General features: G+C 36.6%; 3 protein-coding genes across 3 annotated transcripts; 2 read left to right on the top strand and 1 right to left on the bottom strand.

Annotated features, from left to right (window-relative positions):
- Positions 1–70: 70 nt before the first annotated feature.
- Positions 71–1619, bottom strand: MONOS_8243 (uncharacterized protein; the record flags this gene model as incomplete). Its single annotated transcript, XM_067878636.1, has 3 exons — positions 71–1228; positions 1275–1565; positions 1611–1619. 3 exons carry the CDS (start codon positions 1617–1619, stop codon positions 71–73), a joined length of 1458 nt encoding a protein of 485 aa, XP_067727321.1.
- Positions 1620–4570: 2951 nt separating this feature from the next.
- Positions 4571–11397, top strand: MONOS_8242 (uncharacterized protein; the record flags this gene model as incomplete). Its single annotated transcript, XM_067878635.1, has 1 exon — positions 4571–11397. Exon 1 carries the CDS (start codon positions 4576–4578, stop codon positions 11395–11397), a length of 6822 nt encoding a protein of 2273 aa, XP_067727320.1. The 5' UTR covers positions 4571–4575.
- Positions 11398–11425: 28 nt separating this feature from the next.
- Positions 11426–12201, top strand: MONOS_8241 (uncharacterized protein; the record flags this gene model as incomplete). The annotated part of the gene is made up of 1 exon (XM_067878634.1): positions 11426–12201. Exon 1 carries the CDS (start codon positions 11518–11520, stop codon positions 12199–12201), a length of 684 nt encoding a protein of 227 aa, XP_067727319.1. The 5' UTR covers positions 11426–11517.
- Between the last annotated feature and the right edge of the window lie 4759 nt (positions 12202–16960).

The following is a 16960-nucleotide window of genomic DNA, read 5'->3' as shown; positions in this document are numbered from 1 at the left end:
ATTGGATACAGGGATTCGAGAAGAATTTGAGGAAAATTGCCCAATTAGAAAACTGTTATATATTTGTTTCTCATCGACGAAGGTGTCGAAGAAGAAGAAGAAGATATAGAAAAGAAATTTTGAAAAATTTGGAGCAGGAGATAAAGTCTGATGCAAAAGATGAAAACATTGCTTGCTTTAATGAAGGCGAAGACAAAGAAGGCAAAGAAGAAAATGAAGAAAATGAATAAGGCAAAGAAGGAGACAATGAAGAGGAGGAGGAGGAGGAGGAGGAGGAAGAGAATGAAGATGATAATGAAGTGTGAAACGAAGAAGAAGTGAATGAAGTTGATGTGCTTGCAGATGCAAATGTTGAGAAAGTAAATGGTGCTTCAATAATTTGCTGCTGAATCCTTCTTCGATTTTTGATTTCAGGCAGAAAAAATAAGCAAACATTGGTCAAAATCTTCACAGGGTAATTTTTCTCTTTTGTTTTTTTCTTCTTTTCTTTCGCTCCTCTTTCTTTCTGAGCCTTTCTAATGTCTTTGTCAAATCCATCTTCTTCTTCCTCTTCTTCCTCCTCTTCTTCTTTTTCTTCTTTCTCATTATTGATGCATTCATCTGCAAGACACAACGATCCTTTTTCATCTTTATCACTTTCAAACTCATTTGCACGCCTCTTCTCCTCCTTCTTCTCTTCCTTCCTCTCCTTCTCACCACCCATCAAAATCCACTTTCTAGCCACATAAGCTGCTTCGTTCATCATCATCCTCTGTTGCTCAAACACATCCCTTGTGGCTAACACGCTGCTGCTTTCAAACACGCCTGCATTGCCCAATCTGCTCTTCCAGAGAATCGCACGAGGGATCGGCACAGTCACAAGCGGAAGCAGCGAGAAGGAAGAAATATACGAAGGAGAGGAAGAAGAAGATGATGAAGGCATGCACGATAAAGAAGAAGAGCTTGGGCTGAATATGGAGAGAAACTTTTGTGTGAGCGAAGAGAAGTCTGTGGCTGGAGATGAAGGAGTGAGTGGCTTTGGAGGAGTGCCAACAAGAACAGAAGGGGTAGACAATTGCGTGTGTGGCAAGGGAGAAAAAAGAGGAGTAGCAAATGTGGAGAAGGCTGTGGTATTTTGAGTGTGCAACTGGGAAGATGAAAGTGTGCTGTCGAACGAGAAAAATGTCTGCTGCTGTTCATGGTAGTCATCATCACCTTCACTCTTCTCTCCACCTTCTTTCCGTTGAGCCTGTGCAAGCCTTGTGTCGAAAGCGTCAACTTGTTATGGGCAAAACTCGTCTTTCTCCTTCGTCTTTGTCTTCGTCTTTGGCTCCTCCTGCTGTATCTCTTTCCTCTGCTCTGCGCTGAATTTGCTTCTGATATCCGCCTTCTTTGCCTTTTCCATTTGAATACGCTGTCCTCTCTTCGTTCCTTGCTAGTTTCACGAAGAAAGAGCATGAGTGCGACGTATCTGGCAGCTCCTTCCCCCTTCCGCTTGCATTTCTCGTGCGATGCCCATTCACCCCGTTCAGCACAACCGGAGCGCGGAAGCCGTACGAAGTACTGGAGCAGAGCGGAATGCGCCTCTAGGGAAGATGAAAACAGTTCAAATGCACATTCAACAATCCCACAGAAGGCATTGACAGTGATAATGATGCTGTTGAGAGAATAGAAACCGATTCACATTATCTTTGGCTCGTACTGCTGCTCTGTCAAATTGAATGAAATAAATGAATCAGAAGGTCAATGTTCTTATCCAACAGGAAATGATAGGAAACAACAAAGTCGAATCAGAAGAATTTAGAGAAAAAAAACGAAGAAGGAAAAGAAGGTTAAGAAAGTGAATTAATGAGATGATTGAGAAATGAAATCAGACGAAAGATATTAATGATGTTGAGAATAATATGTATGAAGTTGTTGATTGGCCAAAAGGGCTCACTTGCTGTATAAACTTCAGATTGGTTAGAAAAAATTCAATCACAAAATTTGTGACGAACAGATTGTGAAAATCAATCAAGTTGGATTTTTCAAAGTCAATTGAATTTCTTTTTGCGATTTCCTCTCCTTTCCCCTGAAAAATAGAAAATGAGAATTTTTCTCGATTTCCATTCCTTTCCATTCCTCTCTTCCATTCAGCTCATGAACTTCTCAGAAAATATCAATCCCCTCCTTTTCTTCATCTTTTCATTCTCTTCCATAAAACATTCTTTTCCTCTCATGAAAGTTATCCCTCTTCCATTCGAATATTTCACAATTTTCCTCCTCTCATCTGCTTTTGCCCTCTTTTCTTTCTTTTCAAATTCCATTTCTCCAATCAACAATAAACACCTTCTTCATCATCCCCAGCAACTTCTCTATATGTTTACTGCAATATCTTCTCAAAATCTCCACCCACTCTTCCCCATCTCTTTGTCTCCAAATTTTCTTTCATTCAAAAACCCCTTTCGAAATATAAACATTCAAAAATATACTCAACTCCCACCACTTGCCACAAACGATCCTCTTCCATCTCTTCTCTGCCCTATATATCTCCTGTACCATGTGTTGATGAGATAAACATCAAACATTGCTTTGGATTGTTGAGAATATTATTAAAGGAGATGATCATGACAAAAACAGAAAAAACACCTCTGGACATCCACCACAATGTGTACGGGCTGAGAAGACCCTTCAGTGAGATACACGATGTATTTTGTGGAGCTGCATTCCATGCTGTACTCAACCATTCTGAGACTGAAATGAAGAGATTGAATTTTTGAATGATGATGGCTGTAGAAATGAAGCTGTTAAGCAAAAAAACGTGTGAAGGGCAGTTTGGCCTTTATTTATTTTTCTATATATGAATATTTGCTTATTAATTGTTTTTGCGTTGTTTTCAGGGCAGGAGATGGAAAAGAATGAAAATGAATGAAATGTTTATATCTCGTTGTACAGGGTGACCACCGAGTTGGGAGAGCGAATTCATATTGAAAGTGCCCAGGATGAAGGGATTGGGAAGGGAATTGGAGATGATATTTTCAGACGAAAAACAATGATATTTTTCAATGAGAAAGATGGAATCTGGGCAGAAAACATGAATTTCACATTTTTCAGAAGAGCAAGAAATCGCTACATTTGATGGAAAAACAACTGATGGAAAGGATGATTGGGGAATCAGATGATGAAACACTTGAAAAAGGATGGTATAATGAAATTGAATTGGTAAAAACAGTTGCCAATTCAATATAAAACGGAAAATTGCCTATGAAAATGATTAGAAGGTTTGCTGTTATTTTTTTTTTTTTTTGATTTTTTTTTGAAATGAATTAATCAAATTATATGTTGAAGTGAGAGGATTTTTATGGATTAGAAAAAGAGTCAGAAGAAGAAGAAGAGAAGAAAGAGAAGGATTGGAATAGTTTGACGTTTCCAGAAAGCGAACAAACAATTTCAATGAACGCTTATCAGAAAATGGAGGAGTGGCAAGTTTGGTTGAGCTTTCTCAGGAAAAATACGAAAATGAAAAGAGATAGTCTGTTTGTCTGCTAAAGAAATTCTTTCCAGAGGCTGTTGAATCATATGGGATAACAGAAGAAGACGAAGAAGACGAAGAAGGAAAAGAAGCAGGCCATACTGATTGATAAAAGATGAAAGCTTAAAGAAATTTATGCAACAGCAAGAAGCAAACAGAGAATCAGATGGAGATGATGGGGAAGGTGAGAAAGGCTGCAACGTCTTTTGTATATTTTTGAGTCGATGGAAACATCGTCTTCTTCTATTTTCTCACCAAATGTGCCGATTTATCATGTTTCTGATTCGTTTTTGTTCTCAACTTTCGAAACATTCACTTCCAACAAAAGAGAAAATCAAAAAATTTCTCCTTTCTTCGGCGATGTAATTTTTCTGCTTCTTCTATGTTTTCTTCAACGCCTTCTTCTTCATGAAATTCTTCTTCTTCCTCTTCCTCTTCTTATTTTTCACATTCATTTTTTTCATCATCTTTATCTCCTCCCATTTCTTCTTCATCATTTTTAATTTTCTTCAATCTCAACATTCACTTTCAGTTTCCATTGGAGAGCATCAATTTTCTTTCCATTCATTTTGATCTCACAAATCGTCCATTTATTCGCAAGGTGTTTTATTGCTCTTCTTTTGCTTGATGAAATCAGACGGGATGTGGAAATATCAGGAAAGATGCTAAAGTTACAAAAGACTTCTCGAAAGAGAAGAGAGGAGAGTCTGTGAGATACAAGAAATGAATAAGCAAATGTTTGTTTAACTCTCATTAAACTTGTGAGCAAATAAATCATTAAAAAGGTTATTTTTTTGAAAAGAAAAGAGGAAAATGGAAAAGTTTTTTCTTTTCTTTACTTTTCTTTTCTTTTTGAATTAACCAGGTTGAAATTTTTTCTGTTTGTCAAATTATTGTGGATACATTAATTCAACAAAAAGTGATTTTCATATTTATGGAATAGTTATAAATCAAAAGCAAATTTCAATCTTCAAATTATTTTCAATGTTGTTTTTTATGTTTTCATAACAAACAAATGAAAAAGAAATATTTATTGATCAAAAACGTAATTTAAGTATTTTAAAAATAAAATTGTTAATTTGTCCATGATGAGCACGTGTTTGTTTCCTTTAGCATGCTTTCTTCTTGTAAAAGTTAATGAAGGATATATTATCACACAGAATCATGCGTTTACGAACCAGGATAAAATATCAAATATTTATTTTCAAAATTGTCGTTTTTCTTCGAATTGTTATGAGCCAGAAGATGCTAATTACAATGCAATAGCATCAGAAAATAACGTAATAATGTTCAGCCAGTTAACCGAAACAAAAGGATTGCAGACAGGCACATCTCCTTTGATTTATACATTTTTGGAATTCTACAATTCAACTTTTGGACTGAAAAATGTGGCACTTGAACATTCATCCTCGCCATGTGTGCTTATAACAGAATACTCAACTCTCATGATGGATTCCTGCATTTTCCACCAAAAGTCAGATTCTCCTTTTCATCTTCAAAGCGGATCAATCAACATGGCAAACTTGAGTGTGATTCCTCAAATGAATATTCACTCTGGAAGTCTCATGATTTCATCTGATCACAAGAATTCCGTCATTTTGAGAAATTCCATGTTTTCGGATCTGGTTGTCTCATCGTCAGCCTATTTCCTATTGTCCGGAAAGAGTCAAAGTGAACAGGTTGATAATTGTGCCTTCAGGAACATGTCTGTGAAATATAACATGAATAGCGATCATTTTGCGGAGCATTCATGCTGCTTGAGCTCAATGGAGAACACACTCATTTATTCGTGTGTGAATGCCTTTGAAGGAGGGATCTCGAGTGGATCCTATTCTTCACAAGAGTTTATCTGCAAAAACACAACAATAAACTTTGGGAAGAGAGAAATGAATGATCTTGAAAGAAAACAACGAATGGACACAACGGAAGGCCAATCGTTTTCATTGTGCGAATGGGTTGACTGCACGGCACCCCAAGGAGGCGCTCTTTATGTGCATGACAATGCAAGTGCCATTCTCACAGTTGAGAATTGTTCTTTCGCGAGATGCAATGCTTCTTCAACGAGAGGCGGTGGAATATATGCCTTCAAAATATCTGAGTGTATCGTTCTTCATTCAAGCTTTTATAAATGCTCTGCTTCTTCAAAATCAAGCTATGGAGGTGGCGGAATTATGATCCAAAATGTTTATGAACAGTCTCTTATTTACAGCTGTGGATTTCATAGCTGTTCGGCTGGAGATGAAGGTGGAGCAATTGACCTTCGTCCAACAATGACGAAAAGACAGAAAGAATGTATTACCAATTCATTTTTTGATGATTGTCGATGTAATGGATCATCTAATGGTGCTGGTGGCTCAATTCTCCATTGGGATTGCACTGACCAAGTGGTAATATCTAATTGCCTGTTCTGTTATTGCTACTCAATGAGTGGAGGAGGAGCTGTTTCACAACAAATAAATTCAAATAATAGTGGAACATTGTTTTATTACTGTTTCTTTCATGAAAATTGGTGCAATCTGGGTGGACATGATATTGTTCTAGAGGAATCTGCAACAAGTAATATTGATTCAACCTGTTTCTCGACCAGGGAAACTGAAAACAGAGTCAGCTTGGATTATTCAAAAATTGTGGACAAAAGTGAATGGCTTCGAAACGATTTTGGAAGAATCAGATTTGTGTCATCGACTGAAACGCAACCAAACGCTAAAGACACGTGTGCGTGTGGAATCAACGAAAGTTATCCATGCAACACCATCAGCCGTTGCCTAACTCAGCTGATTCCAGGTTTTGTAACAGATGTCGAGATATTTTCAGGAATTGTTAGAGAGACAGAATGTGTGCATTGTGGTGGCAGTGCTTTCACGATTTATGGACAAAGTGATTTGAGCACTACAGTGGAAACAAAATTGGAATTTGCTGGCTTGTCTCTATTTTCTGTCTTATTTGGAAAATTGTCTTTAAGCAACCTTATTCTTGTGCATGACTCTGTTCATCCGAATAATCGTGGTTCAAGGCTGTTTGAGATAACTGGAGCAGGAGAGCTGAGGATAAGTGCGCTAAACATATCTGCTGGAAGCGGACACTCCGCACAAACAGCATTCACCACAGAACTGATAAATGTTCAGAATGGTATGCTGCAGATGGAAAATGTGAACTGGGCAAAGACTATCTCCACCGTCTCGTTGTTTTCACTTTCATCAGTAAATAAGATTTCATTGACACTTTCTGAATGCACCTTTGATGGGATTGGGAGAACAAACAGTGGAGCAGCTGTGATGTCATTTTCCAATGATAAAGCAAACATCGATCTGGACTCTTGTTCATTTTCAGAATGTGGAAGCACAACATCAACTGATGGAGGATTGATGATGCTTTGTGTTGGGAATGAAAATGAAGTGAAAGTGAAAGGCGGATCTTTGGATGGATGCTATTGCTCAACATCCAATGGTCTTGGGGGAGGAATTCTTCTTCGATTGATGAACGACAATCCCGATTTCCTGATTTCTTCTTCCTTTGGCACAAACACAGCCAAGTGGGGAAAAGATATCTTCGTCATTTCACCTAATCTGGAAGTAACTACAAAGTCACAAAAAATCACTTGTGTGACAGCCACCTTGGATTCTGTTGAGAAGGTGAGAGGATATGACAATGGAAACAACAGTGTGGCCATTCCTCTGTGCATCTATCTTCTTCCCACCCCAGAAGAAGTGTATGCGAGCAACATTGAGGCATATGATCATTCTCATTGTGGAATCATTCAATTCCCTTGCTTGACAATGAAGCACTCACTCACACGTCAAACAGGCACAAAGAAAGTGAAAGTGAATGGAATAATTGCGATGAGCGATGAATTGGCCTTTGCGAGACAGAAACATGAAATACGAGGAAAGGATGATAAAAGTGGCTGGACAGTCTTTGATGCAAGCGAGACATCAAACTCAGCGATGATAACAGCAAGTGTCGAAACAGAATTATCAAAACTCATCTTTTCTCTTCTTCCTTCTTTCTCTTCACACTCCACTTTTATTTCATCATCATCATCAATGACTCTGTCTCATTGCTCTCTTTCCCTTCAAAATCCATCATCTGAATTGACATATCTGTTCTTGTCTGTTGAATCAGGAATTTTGACAATCGACAAATTCACAGCTTTATCAATCACTTTGAGTGGAAATCCTCTGATCTCATTGTCTGGATGTGGAACAAATATCGAGTTGATGAGCACTCTGTGGTTGAACATGACGAATTGCAATTTCAAAGAAATCGAAAGAACAGCTGGAAGTGGAGGCTGTGTGAGCTTTGACAACAGCCATGATGATAATGCAAATGCACAAATAAATGTTGAAGAATGTATTTTTGATGAATGCTCTGTGCTGGCTGAAGGAAGCAGAGGAGGGGCTATTGATGCTCAGCTGAAAGGGAGCATTCATATAAATATTATTTCATGCACATTCACAGGATGCACAGCTCCTGCTGAAGAACGGAAGATTGGGTTTGGCGGAGGGATGGCACTGAAGCTGATTGATGATGATTCTTCGTTTGTGATCTCATCCCCTGTTTTTGATTCAGACAATCCGAATGTTGCGAGATATGGAAATGACCTCTTTATTGAATCATCCAACTTGACAAAGAGCATCACAAATGCCTCTCTTCCATTTGTATCCAAACATCTGGCAGATATTTCATTGGATTCAATGAGAGGCTTTGATGGGAATGACACAACGAATGCTATTCCATTGGCGTATTTTTGGAGAACATTTAGTTCGGAAATATTCATTGGAGGTGAAGGTTGCGATGTGTGTGTTTGTGGGCTTTCTGATTATCCTTGCCAATCAATCGATTATTCTCTGGATCGATTGCCTGAAGGAAATGAAAGGCATGTCAACATCATTGGAAAAGGAATTCTCCAAAAAAGTGTTGATGTGAGTGGAATATCAGTGAAATCGGATGAGAGCAGCATGTGCTCGTTGGAATGTCACTCTTCAATTGAAGGAGCAGAGGAAACAGCAATGAAGACTCAAGGCATCACAAATCTCGAACTGATAAACTTTGTTGTTCCATCTTCATTCACAAGTGGAGTGAATGTTCTGATCCATGTTGGATCAAGTGAAGGACTGCTGACTCTGAAAGACTGTTTATTCTCAAAAAATGAAGAAAGCAGAGAAGAAATAATGAATTACGGGATAATCAAGGCAGATGGAGGAACAGTTGTGTTGGACATTGTTTCAATGCAATCACTCAGCTTTTCAAAAGATGTCATTTCTGTGTTGTCAACAACGATATTGAATGTTAAAAATCTGACGATGAAGAATATTGAGCTGGACTGGGCAAGCGGATTGAGCATAGTAAAGAGTTCAAGAAGAGAAAAAAATGAAGCTGAACAAGACATTGTTGTTGAATGGAGCGTATTCGAAGAAATCACCCAGAATACGACGGATGATATTCCCATCATTCGAAATGTGAACGATGAGCCATTGAAAATGGTGATTCGAAACACAACGATGAAGAAGTGTGGTGGAACAAGGTGTGGAAAGGGAGGAGGGATGTTTTATGTGTTGAATGAGGAAGGAAACTTTGATTGCTCATTTTGCACGATTTCTGGGTGTTTCTGCTCAACAACAGGAAGAGGCGGGTGGCTGTTTCTCGAATGTCCATCGACTACAGAACATCCTCTGAATTTTATTTTTTCGAATATCACATTCAGAGACAACTCAGCATTGAAAGGGAGAGATGTGTATGTTCGATGCCACTCAATCGAAACACAAATTGTTGAAGAGCAATTCCTTTTGGATTTCAGAGCACCGTTTGTGAAGGAGCTGGCGATATGGGGTTGCACAACAGACTCATTTGAAGGAGAAGAAGATCTTCTGCTGAGAGTCGTGAAATATCTGAGCGAGACGATATTTGTGTCTTCCGTTTCTGAAAATCACAAAAATAGCAAGCAATGTGGAGAGTTCAGCATGCCTTGCCAATCACTGGATGTTGGAGTGCAACACATCATTCCTTCGTCGTATTCGCAGCTGTTGATCTCGAAGGAGACAGTTATTGTTGGGGAATGCGAAGCAATGGATTTGATCATCCGCTCATTGCAATCTTCCTCAGCTACTCTGGTCCATCTGAACTCAACAATTAATATCAATGAGGGAAATCTGATCACAACCTCAGAGACTGTTCGGATTGAAAAATTGAAATTCGATTTTGGCCAGTCATTTTCATATTCTGGAAGTTCAATCATCCATGAAGCAAGTGGCCAGCTGTCTCTTTCATCTGTTGATTTTTCTTCAATTGTGGAGTCAAAAGGAATTCAAAATATTGTTCTCAATTCAACATTACTGAGCATTAAAAATGGAATTCTTCATATTGACAACTGCTCAGTGTCACTCCTCTCGTTCAAGAAGCCTTCATTCCTGTTCAGCGGCAAAGAGATATCATTGACAAATATGAAGCTGGAAAACATTGAATCAACGGCAAATGTGTTTGAGATTGCTGACTTCAAAGAAGTTGTATTCAATGGAATTTCTGCAGATGGGGTGAGTCTATCTGAGGGTTGTGTCTTTTCAATAAACGAAAAGACTTCAGGTTCTGTTTCTGTTGGAAGCTCCTCGTTCAACAACTGTTCAAGGAATTCAGAAGGAGCTTCTATTCTCTCTGTTTCTTCATCCTCTGCTCAAATTGTTCTTTCAAATTGCTCTTGCTCAAACTGTTATTCAGTGTCTGACAAAGGAAGCATCGTGAAGATAGGAAATGCAAGAGATGTTTCAATGAGTCTGTGTCGATTTGACGGAGAACTTGAAGATGAAAATGAAAACGAGAACAGAAATGAATTCAAAGAGATGTGCAGATGGAATGGGTCAGTTGTGGATGTTCAATCCAGCAATGTTGGGATGAAAGACACAACAATCAGCAACTCGATGAAAGGGGGGCTTTCGTTGTCAGGTGGAAGTGTGGAGATTGAGAAAGGGGAATTCATGAACAACAATCCTTCGATAGCGAATTATGGATCGGCACGAAGAAACATTCTGTGTGGAGGCTCAGCAAAATTGAAGGTTGTGAGCTTGAAGGGAGGGGATGGAGTGAAGGACAATACCTCTTTGTGGATATTGGATGAGGGATGCACACTGGAAGGGATTGCCAGAGAAAGAGCATCTTCGTTTTTCATCCCGAGGGTGGAGAGTGTGTCATCGGAAAAGTCAGGGGAGGTGGTGGATGTTGTGTTCAGAGGATCAGTTCTCCTTCCATGCAACCTCTCGTTCAAGACAGTTGCAGCAGTTGGGGATGAGGAAGTGGTTGAGAAATATTCGTTTGATGAAAGCGGTTTCATATCAGAAGAAGAGGTGCATGGTTCTGTTCCTGTCAAGACAGTTGAAGGGGTGACAAGTGAAGCAGAAGTGAGGGTGCATATTCTGTTTGGGAGTGCTGATTCTCCATCAGCCACTGATTCTTTCGTTCTGAAGAACAGGAGTGAATCCAAAACAAGTGGAGATGAAAAGATTGCTGAAGGAGGAAAGAAAGAAAGATCGTTATGGCCAATAATTGTGATTGTGCTTGTTGTGATTTTGTTGATTGTTCTGATAATTTCTGTAATATTTATTGTTCGATGGAGAAAGCAAAAGAGAAGAACAGAGGAACTTGAAGTTATTGTGGAAGACAATATCAAAAAGGATCCAAAGCTGATTGAGATGATGACGATGGAGATGTCGCCTGAGGAACAGTGGCGAAGAGCCGAAAGAGAGGCAGAGAAGAAGAATGAAGAGAGGACGAAAAAGAGAATATATGATACGAATATGGAACATTCAGAGTCATCGGAGCATCTTCTGTCTGAGAGTGGCTCAACTGAATACATCCTTGGAAGAGATTCAGACAAGATTCCTGAGTGGATGCTGGAGAAAGTGGATGAAAAGAAGTGAGAGGAAGATAAAAGAAAGAGATCGCCTTCACCTTCCATTTCATCCACTTCAACCACTTCAACAACTGATTCAGATTCCACTTTTGTTCGAGGGGAGGATCTGTGCCCAACCACTTCGTCAATGTCGAATCTGGTGGATGCAATGGCATGTTCATCGCCTCATGAGAAGCTGATTGTGGATCTGAGGGATTCGCTGTTCATGTTGCTTCATGGAAGGAACGAGAAGAAGGAAATGGCGATTGGGAGTCTTCAGGAAAGAGAGCAGACAGCTGCCCAAATCCTATTCTGGGTGGCTAATCTCTCACTCCACTCGTTTGATGAAATGGAAGTTTCGCTTTCTTCTCTTGCCAACCTCAGTCCTCACATTGTTTTGTTTTCAGAGCACATGGTGATTGCGATTGCCATGCATTCTGACTGCTCCTCTGATGATTTCGATTCCTCATCCGTCTCTTCATCAACAGTGGTGACATCTGCCAGTGATGATGATGATGATGAAAGTGACTCTCTGCCCTCATCGGCGTTTGAGAATGAGGAAGACAACCGATATGAGTGTTTGCGGTGGAAAGCGCCCGAGTTGCTGATGAACAAGAAGATGGGAGCAACAAAGGAGTCAGTGGTGTTTTCGATTGGGATGATGCTGTGGGAGTGTCTGACGCTGCAGATCCCGTTTGGGGAGTATGAGGCAGAAATGGCGGGGAAGAAGATCAAAGATGGGGAGAGCCAAATTTTGAACATAGTAGAAAAATCTCTTCTGAAATCGATGGAGAAGCGATACATATCATCAAATATCAGAGATAGATTGTAGCTCGTGGGCATGATGCGTATATTGTAAAATTGTTTTCCGGAAGGCACAATGATGATATCAATAACTGACACAATTGGCTATGAAGATAATATGCAAGAGGAAATTAATAAATTGAATAATAAATTCTGGCTAATGGTGCATTCAATAGATACATATTTGTGAAATTTATCTTCTTTTAAATGGAGTGAAGTTAACTGTTTCATTTGCAGTAACTGCCGCTTGTGAGCAAAGTAAAATGGTGAATATGTTTGAAAAATCCCTTGATGTCTTCTTTTTTGCAACTCCAATTTATTTTGCATTTTCTTCTTCTTCTTCTGTGTTGTTGTTTTATTTGTGTTTTTTATGACAAGTATCTACACAAGATATTTATTTTATTTTTATTTTTGGCAACCAGTAACATCTTACAAGTACTGCACATCCATTTCACAAATGTTATTGAAATTTGTATATGTTTCTCTGTAGATATGTATTTTCTTCTTTTGCAAGTTCTTCTTCTTCTTTAACTCCTGCAACATCTTCAATGACATTTTCACTCGCTTGGCATTGGATCAGACCATCAGCCTTCAAATGTGTTTTTACAAATCAATCAGCAGAGCCACTAAATTGAACAGAATATAGCTTCATTTAATTTCTTCCTCTTAACGTTTATTTACCAAATGCGCCTTTTTTTCGTGCTTCATTCATTATTTTTTTTGATGAAAAAAATGGCAATTTGACTAATTCATTTCATTTCATTCAACACACCTCGAATTCAGCTTCAGACATCACCTTTCATTTCTATTCAGAATCACAGATAATTATTTAGGTTCAGTAATTTATAGTAACCTTTTTTTAACGGTGCCTAAATTTTTAAATAGAAAATTAAAATTCCCACTTTTAATATATTTGTAAACATTACAGTATTTATGCAAACCGTGAAAATAAGGATAATTACATTTGAATTTGAAGCCTATTTCCAATGTGGGGGGGGGGGGGGGAGGTTAATCTCTGCCATCAAAAAAATAAATAAATAGGTGGGTAACAAGTGGTGTAAAACCATTTTAATACATAAAAAATGTAAATAGAAATTTTATTTCTATGAAAATTGAAAATAAAAATTAGCAAATTAATAAATTTGGACTTTAGAACATAACCATAATAATAAAAATGAAAATAACTCTGGAACGAAATAGAATAGATGGTCAGCGGTAATTTCGTGCAGCGATGAAATCTTTCGATTACAGAAAAATGGACAATCGCCTGGGACTGATGGCGCGCATTGTGGTTGATGGAGTTGTCAGGATAACAGAAGCAATAAACTCAACGGAATTTTCACGCAAACGGATTAAAAATGCAGTACGATCTTTGAGAAGTGAAAGGCTGGTTGTAAAAGTTGGAAGACCGCAATTTGTCACGGGCGACATTGAACAAATAGTGCTAAAAGAAATTATCATCGAATCAAGATCTGGAATCTGTTTTCCAGTAAGGAAATTTCGCTAACTGGTTTATTGTTCTAACACTGACCATCAAAAATAACTGATCCACTTTTTTAATTTGAAAATATGAACCAACAGTTTTGAAAGAGTCAAATAACATACAGTTATTGTTATTATCAAACATGAAAATGCATTGTGATTGAGATAATTTTCTCTTCTTTTTTCAAAAACAATTAAAAATGAACAATTATCCTGTTAATGGAAAATATCATTTTGGGCAAAATATGTTTTTTCAAGCTCTTTCATTTAAAAATTTTTGAGCTTTATATTGACTTTTTGTGATCAAAAAATACGAATGAAAATGGACCGTTTTTTGAAATTCGTGTGAGGTTACAAAACATAATGTTATGATATCAGTGACACTTTTTTTTGATATGAAAATCAAATTTGTTTCGCAATATGATTTAGTTAAAAAAAATTTAAGTCAAACAATTATTTCTTTCTTTGTGCAAAAACAAAGCTTGGAAGCACGTATTTTCCCCCATTTGTCAAAATTTTATAATCCGGATGTTCAAAAAAAAAGTTAAATTCCTCACATTTAAACCAATGGCATAATTAAAATTTATCAGTAGTTGATCGATCCTCCTTTATTCAAAATAACTGATTTGAGGAGTTTGAACATCGAATGAACGAGTTAATAGTTTATATCCATTTCAAGTTCATTACAGGCAGTCAAAATTGATTGTTTCAGCTCATTCGCATCTTTCTTTGGTTTTCCATCATTGAAAACTTTCCTTGATAAAATGCTCCACACATTTTCGATGATATTTGAATCTGGAGAATAAGGGGGCCATTCTAACCCGGGGATTGTTTTATCTCTGATTATATTTTGCACCTTTGAAAATCGATGAACCGCTGAATTATCGTGGATAAATCTCAAATTATTTTTGAACCGCTTGCGTGCATATGGAATCAATGAAAACTGAATTATTCTTCAATATTCCTCAGAATTCATTGTTTCCCTGACAAAAACGATTGGTGATTTGAAATTATAACCCACTGCAACCCAAATCTCTATTTTTTCATGTTTATTCTGACTTTGATGGTCGAAAATTTCCTCATTATTGCTTTCTATCCATTCCATTCTTGTATTATCTGGTCCAAATAAATTAAATTTTTTTTCATCAAAGAAGATCGTTTGTTCCCATAATTCATCATCCCTTATATGTTTTTCAGCAAATTCGTTTCTCTTCTCCCAAGCATTCTTTGATAGGAAAGGGATGTTTTTTCTCTTTGAGTATTTTCTATTTATGAAGCGCAATAATCGATGAGCAGTGGAATTGCTGCAATTCACGCCAAGATAATCTGTTTGATCTGTGGCTTTTCAAACTTTCATATACAGTCTAAACCGGATTTTATCACGTCGAATATAATCACATTCGAATATTGTCACATTTTTCGATGCACAGACATTTTTGCTTGTTTTTCATTCATTTTCTTAAGCAAATAATCACAGGGCTGAAAATAAATAATCACATTTTTTACCATTATGGGTGATTTTTTCAATGAAAAATCGATTTTTTTATCAAAAATTATAATTTTTCACTTTTTCAAAAATGTGTTCAAATAAGTCTAAATAATGTGTATTTATGTTCAAAATTGTTCAAGCAAGTGAAAAAAGTATATTTGTGCAGAATTTTCAAAAACAAAAATATTTGTCCAAAAATTAATTAATGAATAAATTAATTTTTATTTTTTTCTGTGAAAAGTTTCATCGTGTATAATCACTATCGGATATAGTCACAAAAAGTTGTGCAAAAACAGATGTGATTATATCCGGTTTGGACTGCATTTTGATTCTTATTTTGCTTTCGTCAACAGAGCAGATGAAAGAAAAAGTTGTCTTCCAAGTTTGCAACTAACCAGCAGTTTCGATTGTGAATGGTTTGTTTTTATATGTTTTATGCTGGATTGATTGAATTGTCCAATTAACAAACAATTTTGTTTCTTCCTTTTCCTTTATCGCACAGTGGACGAATTTTCTTTTGAATCGAGCCTTTTGTTATTCTTGTCATTTTGTTTTGTTTGTGTGTAATTTCTTTTTTTACATAAATGCTTTTATCATTCGCAAAAAAAACCTTTTTTTCCGTGTAACATTTTTTTGAAAATAATTTCATGCCAATTATGAAAACAAACATTATTTTTATATATATATATATTTTTCTTGCCTTTATTTTTACAAAAACTAATAAAATCAAAAATAACATTCTATTATTCTCTAATCGATAAATTTTCTCTTCAGACTTCAGCTTTTATTTCAAAATAATAAAGAAGGATCATCAGGATCATATTTTTCTTTTGAGAAGAATAAAAATGCAGTCTAAACCGGATATAATCACATCTGTTTTTGCACAACTTTTTGTGACTATATCCGATAGTGATTACACACGATGATGCTTTTCACAGAAAATAATAAAAATTAATTAACTTATTAATTAATTTTTGGACAAATATTTTTGTTTTTGAAAATTCTGCACAAATATTCTTTTTTCACTTGCTTGAACAATTTTGAACATAAATACACATTATTTAGACTTATTTGAACACATTTTTGAAAAAGTGAAAAATTATAATTTTTGATAAAAAAATCGATTTTTCATTGAAAAAACTGATTATAAAGAAATAAAATGTGATTATTTATTTTCAGCCCTGTGATTATTTGCTTAAGAAAATGAATGAAAAACAAGCAAAAATGTCTGTGCATCGAAAAATGTGACAATATTCGAATGTGATTATATTCGACGTGATAAAATCCGGTTTAGACTGTATATGAAAGTTTGAAAAGCCACAGATCAAACAGATTATCTTGGCGTGAATTGCAGCAATTCCACTGCTCATCGATTATTGCGCTTCATAAATAGAAAATACTCAAAGAGAAAAAACATCCCTTTCCTATCAAAGAATGCTTGGGAGAAGAGAAACGAATTTGCTGAAAAACATATAAGGGATGATGAATTATGGGAACAAACGATCTTCTTTGATGAAAAAAAATTTAATTTATTTGGACCAGATAATACAAGAATGGAATGGATAGAAAGCAATAATGAGGAAATTTTCGACCATCAAAGTCAGAATAAACATGAAAAAATAGAGATTTGGGTTGCAGTGGGTTATAATTTCAAATCACCAATCGTTTTTGTCAGGGAAACAATGAATTCTGAGGAATATTGAAGAATAATTCAGTTTTCATTGATTCCATATGCACGCAAGCGGTTCAAAAATAATTTGAGATTTATCCACGATAATTCAGCGGTTCATCGATTTTCAAAGGTGCAAAATATAAT

Source organism: Monocercomonoides exilis (assembly GCF_001643675.1).
Source record: "Monocercomonoides exilis strain PA203 chromosome Unknown scaffold23-1346700, whole genome shotgun sequence".
In the NCBI taxonomy this organism is placed as follows: domain Eukaryota; phylum Preaxostyla; order Oxymonadida; family Polymastigidae; genus Monocercomonoides; species Monocercomonoides exilis.
Note: the sequence above shows the minus strand (reverse complement) of the source record. Positions and strands in the feature narration are given on the sequence as shown.